At 44.1% G+C, this 12,734-nt stretch overlaps 1 protein-coding gene across 1 annotated transcript; it reads left to right on the top strand.

Annotated features, from left to right (window-relative positions):
- The first annotated feature begins 5,315 nt into the window (after positions 1–5,315).
- Positions 5,316–9,637, top strand: LOC112076875 (uncharacterized). Its single transcript, XM_024143526.2, has 3 exons — positions 5,316–6,269; positions 6,835–7,419; positions 9,539–9,637. The coding sequence occupies exons 1-3, from the start codon at positions 5,633–5,635 to the stop codon at positions 9,616–9,618; spliced, it is 1,302 nt and encodes a 433-aa protein (XP_023999294.1). The 5' UTR covers positions 5,316–5,632; the 3' UTR covers positions 9,619–9,637.
- The last annotated feature ends 3,097 nt before the right edge of the window (positions 9,638–12,734 follow it).

Here is a 12,734-nt window from a genome sequence, read left to right as displayed (position 1 = left end):
CCCCCCCCCCCCCCCCCCCCCTCTCTGATTCAGAGGGGTTGGGTTAAATGCGGAAGACACATTTCAGTTTAGTTGTACAACTGACTAGGTATCCCCGTTTCCTAACCTGGCTAACATTAGCAACCTAGCTAACATTAGCATTAGCCACATAGCTAACTTTAGCCACAACAAATTGGATTTTCGTAACATATCATATGTTTGGTAAATTTATAACATATTATACAAATTACAATTTGTCACATATTGTACGAATTGCAATTCGTAACATATACTCATAAACTCAAAAAGTCATAAACTCCTCCTGAGTTTATCAGGAAGTGTTTAGGAGATGTTGTACCCACTGTGACTATTAACACCTACCCTAACCAGAAACCGTGGATAGATGGCGGTATTCGCGTAAAAAATTGAAAGCGTAAACCAACGCATTCAAACGTGGGAATATGGCCRAATACAAACAGTGTAGTTATTCCCTGATCCTCAACACTGGGGCCCCACAATCCCCTCCTGTACTCATAACATGGGATCCCGAGTGGCGCAGCGGTCTAATGCACGGCATCGCAGTGCTTGAGGCGTCAAGCACCATAAATTAATACATATCATACTAAATTGAGTGTGCTGGATTTACGTTTACTATGTTCCGTCTAATCTATGAGACCAGGCTGGTCTGTCTGCACTGCACACTATCACTTTGAAGGGCAGCCTGCCTGCAGAATGCTAGTTGCTAACTAGGTAGCCCCTTCCCCCCCCCCAACATATACCAGAATATGTGACATCTTCATCCCATAATATTGAAGGCAGTACTATGTTACAGCTGCTTATCTTTATACATATAGCCAGTAGCCACCCAACCTTATCTGAAACATGATCAATCAAATCGCCAGGTTATTGATATGCCTCCGTAGTAGATTTATATGTATTTTATATGGATAATATAAACGTTCCACTGGTTGGACAGACTATGCTTTCCATCTGATCCAAACTGATTAATAAATCAACGTTGTTTCAACGTAATTTGTCAACGTATGGTGACGTGGAATCTGCGTGGAAAATGCTTTTTATTTTATTTTTAAAAAGTAATCACCGTAAACTGTTGTTGTTTTGAGGGTGAAATTATAACCAGAGAATTGTCATTATGGTAACAAAATGTCAACAAAGACATTGGATAAAATATGTTGATTTCGTACCTTTTAAAACAAAGTCAGAACCTCACTTTGAGAACCACTGTAGTAGAGTTCAGTAGTTGTATGAAAAGCTGCCAGCTTTCGACCTGTTCTCAGTGGACCTGTTCTCTTTGGAGAGAGCTGAAAGTCCGTATTGCCCAGCGACAGCCCMGAAACCTGAAGGATCTGGAGAAGGTCTGTATGGAGGAGTGGGCCAAAATCCCTGCTGCAGTGTGTGCAAACCTGGTCAAGAACTACAGGAAACGTATGATCTCTGTGTTTGCAAACAAAGGTTTCTGTACCAAATATTAAGTTCTGCTTTTCTGATGTATCAAATACTTATGTCATGCAATAAAATGCAAATTAATTACTTAAAAATCATACAATGTGATTTTCTGGATTTTTGTTTTAGATTCCATCTCTCACAGTTGAAGTGTACCTATGACAAAAATTACAGACCTCTACATGCTTTGTAAGTAGGAAAACCTGCAAAATCATCAGTGTATCAAATACTTGTTCTCCCCACTGTATATATATTATGATTCCTTTAGTAACCACTCATACGCACGCTGGGTTAGTTAATCACTAAACATCTGAGAATTAAGAGCCTATTCAAAAGCCTCAGAAGTGCTCGATCTACGGAATCAGGTTATAAACATCTGAGAATTAAGAGGCCTATTCAAAAGCCTCAGAAGTGCTGATCTAGGATCAGGTTTTAAATAACTGCTGAAATTAAGAGCCTATTCAAAAGCCTCAGAAGTGCTGATCTAGGATCAGGTTATAAACATCTGAGAATTAAGAGCCTATTCAAAAGCCTCAGAAGTGCTGATGTAGGATCAGGTTATTCATTGTGATTTAGGCCTAAAGGTCAAACTGATCCTAGATCACCGCTCTAACTCTGAGACGCTTTGTAAATATGAGCGTTTGTGAATATGGACGCTTTGTAAACATACTGTATTTAGAACCGTATGTCAAAGTTAACATTTTCTCAACATCGAGAGGTAACATCTATCTCCTACTGGGCTCCCAGTGGCGTAGTGGTCTAAGGCACTGCATCTCAGTGCAAGAGGCGTCACTACAGTYCCTGGTTCAAATCCAGGCTGAATCACAACCAGCGGTGATTGGGAGTCCCATAGGGCAGCACGCAATTGGCACAGGTTTGGCCGGAGTAGGCCGTCATTGTAAATAAGAATTTGTTCTTAACTGACTTGCCTAGTTAAATAAAGAAGAGGTGTCACTACAGTCCCTGGTTCAAATTGTGAAGGATGGTTTTGTTCTCCTTTTAACAAAAATGTATGCCTTATATAAATAGGACATGTTAATCACAAACATAGTGTGTTGCTAACCCAGCTATTATAGTGTTGCACAAAMATAGCGTGACTGCAGTAAAGCTGTTGCTAATCTGGGGTGTCGACTGTGCAAACCACAAGGTTGAGACAAGATGGAAAAATGCTGAATAAYAACAAAACAGGAACTGAGGAATGTGTAGCAATCGACAACTCAGCTCAATCTTCACAACAATATTATCGGACATCTGAATCCTGAGTGCTGTGGGGCTGGGACCAGCCTGGGCACCACCGATAGGCTAGCAAGTTTAAACCACGCTAAGCCTCTACGGTGACAGGCCAACTCTAAAGTTGGAACTACCTCTGTCCCAGTATAAAAGAAGATGTCTGTACTATTCTAGTCAGTTCTCTGCTTTACCCTGCGTGGTGATACAGTGAACCCGTATATACAAAAATTGCATTTACCATTTATCGCTTATGTTAAATAAAAATACTTAAAGTATATTCGGTGACTCTGAATCACATTTTATCCTGATACCAGATTCGATTGACGCAACCCTTTACAAAATCCAGGCTGAATCACAACTGCCCATTGGGTGGTCCAGGTTTGGCCGGAGTAGGCCGTCATTGTAAATAAGAATTTGTTCTTAACTGACTTGCCGCTAGTTAAATAACGGTAACATTTGAGATCCTACTCACCACTCCACCTCGTCAACAACATCGCACCACGCTGATCTATCTTTGTCTCCATCTCAAAACTTTCCCAGTCAGCGGAAAACTACCTGGGTGTGAGTCACTCAGACATTGTTACTGGTTCTTTCATCATCAAACAGGCCACAGCATCGCCACAACATCACGTCCGCACTCATCTGGTTGTGACGAACTGCTGAAAACAGCAATAACATTAGGTCTACAAGCCTAATTTGTCCCTGTGTAACTCTGTGTTGTTGTTTTTGTCKCACTGCTTTGCTTTATCTTGRCCAGGTCGCAGTTGTAAATGAGAACTTGTTCTCAACTGGCCTACCTGGTTAAATAAAGGTGAAATAAATATATATTTTTTWAAAACAATCCTTGATATGTGTCTAAAGCCATATAGGAGTCAACAGTCATGTATCCGGGTATAGGCCTACCTACTTACACTGAGAGCAAAACATATTACCATGCTTTAAAGCCAATTACTCCTAAATCTATAACTCTTATGTGACTAAATGCAACTTCAAAATTCTAATTTTAGCAAACGACATTGTATTAAAGCCACATAAATCCATACTTTACACAGCAAACCTTTTTACCCACTAGGCACACCACATCATTCCAACTTGGAAATGTGTGTAATATTATTTGGTTGAGATGTTGATCAATGAGATTTTAACCTTTATTCATCCACTCAAAAAGTCTGTTGAAGTCTGTTGAATTCCCAATGTGTTATCACTATGCTTTCAACCATTTAAAAGCACAACCAAGTTTCAAAATGTGAATACAATGTCAGATATTTTGTATTTATACAACAAATGAATGTGTTTCCACTGTGCTTCATATAATAGCACAACCAAATGAACTGCATTAGAGTTGAGATTACATTTAACGTACATACTGCAAATGGTAAATGCTGTTGGAGATTCTGCACAGATTATTACAGTGGTGGTGAAGTTCTCCGCAGACCTGCATGCTTTCTATGACGACATATGAAGGCGTTTATAGTTACAGGAACCTCCAAATATGGCCGTGGATGATACTCATTTCAAGGTTGAATAAATACTGTTACATTAGTTTGTAAAATAGTCTTAACTTTTAGTCTATTAACTGTATTACAAAAGTATTATTGATTTTTGTTTAGTTGTCAACGCAACCAAATATCTAAATTAAAGAATAAGACTACAAGTTTTATTTAGTCCTATTAATTAACTGTGATTTTTAAGTTGAGATGGAGACATGAATCCAGCAAATCAATTATRGATTTGTAGACAAACTGGAATTAAAGCCAAACTAAGTCAGTGTCTCAGATGGAACTATCCATGTAGAAGATACAGCTCCTTTAAATGTTGATATTTGTTTGCGCTGACAACCAAAGACTATTTAATATCCAGTTTGTCTACAAATTAAGAATTGATACGTTAGATTCACATCTCATCATCCAACATATTATTTATTAACTTGAATATTCAATTTGTAATGAGCCAAAGCTAGTCTATTTTTAGTTGGACACTGTGTTGAATTGAAACAGTAGCTGTTGATCACTTCCCTAATGCAATATAGGCCTAAAGAGTTGAATTGCTGATTTATAAAGTATGGGTTAATGTACATTTAATTGGATCTGTTAAACCTACCCTTTGGATTGACCTTGATAGCAATAGTGAATATTTTAAGTTATTAAAAGATCTCTCAATAATACTTTTTTAAAGATAACACATTGGCAGTAGTCAGTGACAAATATCACAGTTAAGCAAGGGTTGGGTTTGGTTAAAAGCCTGGATGAGAGACCAAATGGATAGTTGTAGATTGATCAACTCACCAGTAGGAGATGCTGCCCAGCCAATTTTTTGGGGGTAGTGTATATAACGTTCAAGATCTGATGTTGTTTCAAAGGTACAAATTCAACATTTTATATACAAGGTTTGTCTATGTTGACAATTGGTTACCATGCTGACAATCCTGTGGTTGTAATGTCACCATCAAAAAACAATAGTTGATTACTAATCCAAAGTATTATTCACATAGATTCCACATCACAATGCGTTGACAAATAACGTTGAAACAACTTTGATTCAACCAGTTTGTGTCCAGTGTGTAGGTCATCAAATATGTATTGTACCTTCCCGGAACTTAAACCACCAGAGATGACGGACGCATTTGATGAAACACAGGAAATATCAAAGGAAGAATACCTTTGTTTACATTGGTCCGAAGAAGCAGGAAACGCTTCAATTTGATTAGTTTAGAAATTATCTAGGCACGTTTTCTTGTTGAATCACTTTGCAAAACAATGAAAAACGATCCAATTGTCTTGTTTAGTTAGCTCTCTGGAGCATGGTGATGATGTCAGCTTGCTACGATGGTAGCTAGCTAGCTATCTCGACGTTAGCAACAATCAGTCGCTAGCTAAACAGTTCACGGAGGACGACTGACTATGATTTTTGACCTCCGATGTTATTAAGAAATTAAAAGATTTATAAACGTTTAAACAAAATGGATATCAGTCTAACAGTTTCCCTAATGCAGGGCCAGATGGGTACCGTGATAGAGAGAGCGGTGAGTGCCGCTGTTGAGACGGTGTTAGGGGAGATGCTGAAGGTGGTCGGTATTAAATTCGACGAGCTGAAGAGGGAGGTCGCAGCAAAAGAAAAAGAGACCGAGGGCATCAGACAGATGCTGGACATATCCCGATCTCAGATGAAGACAATGCGGAAGTACATGAACGCTCTGGGTGCCAGGCAGCAGGAGCACTCTGCCACTTACCGGACCAACCAGAGTACAGCATTCGGCCATTCGGATCCGCATAGACCTCACGGTTCCTCAGCGGCTGCATCCGAGGCAGCACAGTCCTCAGGTTTACCACAACCACAGAGAAGGACGGTTACCAACACCCACATTGGCATTACAAATGGAAACGTACAGTCAAGAAATCAAATCACTATCGCCCTACCTTTTGATAACTTAGCCGGTTCCTCCCAACCTTCTGAGAATATTATCAGGGCCACATCATCATCGTTTGACAGCCATGATGACCTGACTGCCACGGTCTCACAAGCTCTGGAGGGCCCATCATTGATCACCACTGTCTCTGCAATAAACAGTTCATCAGAGCACCTGGAACCTTTGAAAGGTAAAATAAAATATGCTTTGTTGAGTATGTATGGGTATTTTTCAGTGTTTGCTTGAATATGTAAATTGATGACCTGACTGATGGCCCTATTGACTGAGACCTAGTACGGCCGTAGTGACTGAGACCTAGTACAGCCCTATTGACTGAGACCTAGTACGGCCCTATTGACTGAGACCTAGTACGGCCCTATAGACTGAGACCTAGTACAGCCCTATTGACTGAGACCTAGTACAGCCCTATTGACTGAGACCTAGTACGGCCCTAGTTGGACTGAGACCTTAGTACGGTCCTATTGACACTGAGACCTAGTACGGCCTATTGACTGAACCTAGTACGCCCTATTGACTGAGACTAGTACGGCCTATTGACTGAGTACCCCTATTGACTGAACTACGCGCCCTATTGACTGAGACCTAGTACGGTCCTATTGACTGAGACCTAGTACGGCCCTATTGACTGAGACCTAGTACGGTCCTATTGACTGAGACCTAGTATGGCCGTAGTGACTGAGATCTATTTTCTCCCTGTGTTGGTTGACCAACATGTTCCCTCTCTATCCCTCCAGAGGAGCCCCCAGCCCCCCTTGACCCCGAGGTGTCTGATGAGAGCCAGAGGAGGGAGGAGGAAGAGTGTCAGGCTGAGTGGACCATCATTACACAGCCACCAGAGACCAGCACAGACCCTGGGGACCAGCCGGTCCTCYCCCCACCCAGGACTGACGGAGCAGATTGCTTTGCCACCACGGCTGCTGGGAGTGCCCAGCCACCCTCTCAGTTCCTGTCCCAGCCTCGGCTCCAGGTGAAAGAGGAGGAGGCCGAGGTGGACATCATCTGTATCAAGCAGGAACCTGAGGACGTTGAGAGTTTGCTGTTCAACCTGGCTGCTGAGGTCCTCAACGCCCAGGGAAACCTTTTAGACAGGCACACTCAGGGGAGCCTCCTGGACTGTCACAGGACAGTAGCCTCACAGGGCCAGAGCGACAGGACAGTAGCCTCACAGGGCCAGAGCGACAGGACAGTACCCTCACAGGGCCAGAGAGAGAGGACAGTACCCTCACAGGGCCAGAGAGAGAGGACAGCTTCCCGTCCCTCACAGAGCCAGAGGACATTAACAGAGCACACAGTGTTCAGCTCAGCCAGCCCTTGTACATGTGAGTAGAGTAAAGTTCTGCTGTGTTGTTGTTTTACTGTGTTGTCAGTTCAGTAGGATGTCACCTAGCCTGGTCCCAGATCTGTTTGTGCTGTATAGCCAAGTCCTATGGTCGTATTACCAGAGGACTTGGCAAGACAGCACAAACAGATCTGGAACCAGGCTACATATTATTCAGCTGAACTAATGACTTGTTGTCTGTCCTCTTCATCCTCAGATGGGCTGTCCCAGGCAGTGATATCTAATGGAATGTTGTTTGTCCTCTTCATCCTCAGATGGGCTGTCCCAGGCAGTGATATCTAATGACTTGTTGTCTGTCCTCTTCATCCTCAGATGGGCTGTCCCAGGCAGTATATCTAATGACTTGTTGTCTGTCCTCTTCATCCTCAGATGGGCTGTCCCAGGCAGTATATCTAATGGAATGTTGTTTGTCCTCTTCATCCTCAGATGGGCTGTCCCAGGCAGTGATATCTAATGGAATGTCTGTCCTCTTCATCCTCAGATGGGCTGTCCCAGCCAGTGATATCTAATGACTTGTTGTCTGTCCTCTTCATCCTCAGATGGGCTGTCCCAGCCAGTGATATAACTGAATGACTTGTTGTCTGTCCTCTTCATGCTTCAGCCATGGGCATGTCCCAGGCAGTGATATCTAATGCATGCTTGATCTGTTCTCTTACATCCTTCAGATGCGGCTGTCCAGCGCAGGCATATCTAATGACTTGTTGTCTGTCCTCTTCATCCTCAGATGGCGCCTGTCCCCCAGCAGTGATAATCTAATGACTGTTGCTGTCCTCTTCCATCGCTCAAGATGGGCATGTCCCAGGCAAAGTGATATCTAATGACTTGTTGTCCTGTCCCTCTGCATCCTCACGATGGCTGTCCAGCAAAGTGATATCTAATGAACTTGTTGTCTTTTTCCTCTTCATCCTCAGATGGGCGTGTCCCAGCAGTGATATCTAATGACTTGTTGTCTGTCCTCTTCATCCTCAGATGGGCTGTCCCAGCCAGTGATATCTAATGACTTGTTGTCGTCCTCTTCATCCTCAGATGGGCTTCCCCAGCAGTGATATCTAATGATGTTGTCTGTCCTCTTCATCCTCAGATGGGCTGTCCCAGGCACAGTGATATCTAATGAATGTTGTCGTCCTCTTCATCCTCAAGATGGGCGTTCCCAGGCAGTGATATCTAATGACTTGTTCTTGTCCTCTTCATCCTCAGATGGCTGTCCAGCCAGTGATAATCTAATGACTTTGTTGTCTGTCCTCTTCATCCTCAGATGGGCTGTCCCAGCCAGTGATATCTAATGGATTGTTGCTGTCTCTCATCCTCAGATGGGCTGTCCCAGCCAGTGGATATCTAATGACTTGTTGTCTGTCCTCTTCACCTCAGATGGCTGTCCAGCAGTGATATTATGACTTGGTCTGTCCCACCTAAGCCCTGTCCAGCCTGATATCTAATGACTTGTTTCTAGGCGGGGGGGGGGGGGGGGGGGGGGGGGGGGGGGGGGGGGGGGGGTTTTCTTCTCTCATCCTCAGATGGCTCGCCCAGCCAGATGTATCTAGATGATTTGTTGTCTGTCCTCTTCATCCGTCAGATGGGCTGTCCCAGCCAGTGATATCTAGATGACTTGTTGTCTTCCTCTTCCATCCTCAATGATGGGCTTGTCCCAGAGGCAGTGATATATCTCATGACTTGTTGTCTGTCCTCTTCATCCTCAGATGGGCTGTCCAGCAGGTTGATAATCTAATGACTTGTTGTTGTCCTCTTCATGCCTCAGATGGCTGTCCCAGGCAGTGATATCTAATGACTTGTTGTCTGTCCCTTCATCCTGAGATGGCTGTCCCAGCAGTGATATCTAATGAACTTGTGTTGTCCTCTTCATCCTCAGATGGGCTGTCCCAGCCAGTGATATCTAATGACTTGTTGTCTGTCTCTCTTCATCCTCAGATGGGGCTGTCCCAGGCCAGTGATATCTAATGACTTGTTGTCTGTCTCTTCATCCTCAGATGGGCTGTCCCAGGCCAGTGATATCTAAGACTTGTTGTCTGTCCTCTCATCCTCAGATGGCTGTCCCAGCAGTGATATCTAATGACTTGTTGTCTGTCCTTCTTCATCCTCAGATGGGCTGTCCCAGCCAGTGATGTCCATGTCACGCGGAGTTGCTCCCAGGCCAGATGGTGGTCCGTGGCCAAAGACCTGAGTCTCTACGAGGAGTTTAAAATGAGCACGAACTGAAGCTGAGGAGAGAGCCAGACCCGTCGGAGGGAGATGGAGAAGAACCTTCCCAGCCTCTATTAGCCTGACCTGGTGAAGGAGAGACGGGAGAAGACCCGGCTCAGAGTGGCCCGCTGGAGAGCCAAGAGGAAGATGCAGGCCTGTCTATTGACTCAGAATGAGCAAGACACACACCCAGGCTGGGGACCGGGTCACGGCCAGGGGAAACAGTGGCTGTGGGGATCATAGCCCGATTAGCCAGCCACACACAGCACAAAACCACCAGGCCCACTCAGACCTCAGCAGAGAAACCGTTGCTGCCGTCTCTCGCAAGTCCAATCACAGTTTTTCTGCTACAACAAGAAGTCAGTGTGAGACTGGGGCTGTCACGTTGACCCTCTCCACTTCTTCAACTCCTCCCTCTCTAATGCCGAGGGGGCACCATGAGACAACAATATGAGTGGAACCTGTTATGCAGCCCCTGCCGTGGATGTCATCCTCACAGCAGGGCCTCTCACTGACTGACTCGGGACTTCCCAGACAGAAACTCATACCTAAGTAACAGAAACAGTTCATACTCTTACAGTAACAGACTACCCTAGCAGTTCTACTCTACCAAACAGAAGGTTAATTATCTCGTAGTACACAACGGCCGTTTATCAGTAACAACAGCTGTCTCCGTTACCGTTTCTACCTTACCATAAACAGAACAAAGGTTACCAGTTTCGTACTCTACCAGTTAACAATGAGAACAACGGTAAACAGTTCTACTCCTACCAGTAACAGAACAACGGTACCCAGTTATACCAGACAAACAACGGTACCAGTTTCTACTCTACGAGTTAACAGAACAACACGTACCAGTTCTTTACTCTACCAACAGTAACCAGAACCAACCGGTACCATTTACTATTTTTGTAACCTGTTGTATCATTCTATCTACCAGTAACGAACAACCGGACGAACGGTACCAGTGTCATACTGCTTACCAGTACAGAACAGACACACAGCGGTACCAGTTCTCTACTCTACCAGTGAACCGAACAACCGGTACCCAGTTCTACTCTACGCCAGGTAACATAACCAAGGTACCAGTATCTACCTCTACCAGTAACAGAACAAACGTTCGGTTAACCAGTCTACTCCGTACCAGTAACAGGAACCAACGGGCTGACCAGTTCTACTCTACCAGTTAACAGAACAGACGGGTACCAGTTCTACTCTACCAGTAACAGAACAACGAGGTGACAGGTCCAGTTCTCCTCTACCAAGTAAACAGAACAACGGTACCATTCTACTTCCCAGTAAACGACGAACAACGGTACCAGTTCTACCTACCAGTACAGAACACGAGCCGTACAGTTCTACTCTACCAGCAAGTACCAGTTCTCTAAGTAATCAGAACAGGTACAGTTTACTCAAGTGGTCCGTACAGTTTCTTTACCAACGTAACAGAGCTCAACGCCGTATCGCAGTTTGTCTACTCTAGCCAGTAGACAGAACAACGGTAACCAGTTCTACCTACCAGTAACAGAACAACGAGTACCAGTTCTACTCATAGCGCAGTAAACAGAACAACGGGTACATTTTACTCTACCAGTTAACAGACAACGGGTACCTAGTTCTACTTTTTTTTTTTTCTAACCGGTAAAGACAAAAAAAACGGTACCAGTTCTACTCTCCGGAGAGTAACAAGAACAAACGGGCCAGTAAGCCAGGTTCTACTCTACCGGTAACAGTAACAATCGTACCAGTTCTACTCTACAAGTAACAGAAAACCGGGTACCAGGTTCTACATCTACCAGTAACAGAACAACACGCGTACCAGTTCTACTCTACCAGAGTAACGAACACGTATAACGTACCAGTTCTACTCACCAGTAACAGAACAACGGTAATCTACTCTCTTAAATAAACCATACAAAGAATGTAAAAAAACGGGGTACCGTTTACTGCTACCTAACAGCACACCCGGCTACCAGTTCTAACTCTATCCAGTAACAGGAGAACAACGGTAGCCCAGTTCGTACTCTACCAGTAACAGGAAGCCAACCGGTCCGAGTTTTCTGGCTACGCGTTTGACAGAAGGTACCGGTTTCTACTCGACCAGTAACCCCAGAACAACGGCGGCCGGGGGCTTTACCGGTTCCCTTTCCACTCTAACCCAAGTAAGACAGAAAAGCGGTTACCATAGTTCTACTTCTACCAGTTAACAGAAAACAACGGCCGGAGCGGCTACCAGATTCTACTCTACCCGAGTAACAGAACAACGCCGGTACAGTTTACTCAAAGTATGCTACTCTTAACAAGGGTGGGAGACAGGGGAGAACGAACAACGGGTACCACTTCAGTTCTACTCTACCAGTAACAGGAACAACGCGCGCGTGGTACCGGTTCTACTCCTGACCGAGGAGCTAACAGAAAAACAACGTAGCACCGGGGGGGAGGGTTACGTTAACTCTACCAGTAGTACAGGAACACGACAGGTACCCAAGTTTTCCTACTCTACTCAGCTAACAGAAACAACGGGTAACCAGTCTACTTCTTACCGTACAGAACAACAGGGTACAGTTCTAACTCTACCAGTAACAGACAAACGGTAACCAGTTCACCTTCTACCAGTAACAAAGAACAACGGTACCAGTTCTTACTCTACCAGTAACAGAACATTTTGAGTACGACAACCCGGAAGGAGTACAGTTCTACTCTACAGTAACAGAACAACAGGTACAGTCTCTACCTACCAGTAACAGGGAACAACAACGTGACGAGTTCTAGCTCTACCAGAACAGAACAACGTACCAGTTCTCTACTATTTTTTAAAAAAAAAAAAAAAAAAAAAAAAAAAAAAAAAAAAAAATCTACCAGTAACAGAGTCACGGGAGCCAGTTCGTACTCTAAACAGTAATAGAACAACGGGACCAATTTGCTACTCTACCAGTAACCAAAAACGTACCAGTTCTACTCTACCATAAGAACAACGGGTACAGTAACAGAATCAACGGTACAGTTTAACTCTAGCGCATAACAGAACAACGGTACCCAGTTCTATTCTACCAAGTAACCGATCAACGGTACCAGTTCTAAACTCTAAACAGTAAC

Source organism: Salvelinus sp. IW2-2015, unplaced genomic scaffold, assembly GCF_002910315.2.
Source record: "Salvelinus sp. IW2-2015 unplaced genomic scaffold, ASM291031v2 Un_scaffold4099, whole genome shotgun sequence".
Lineage (NCBI taxonomy): Eukaryota > Metazoa > Chordata > Actinopteri > Salmoniformes > Salmonidae > Salvelinus > Salvelinus sp. IW2-2015.
The sequence above is the reverse complement of the archived record's forward strand: the minus strand, read 5'-3'. Positions and strand labels throughout refer to the sequence as shown.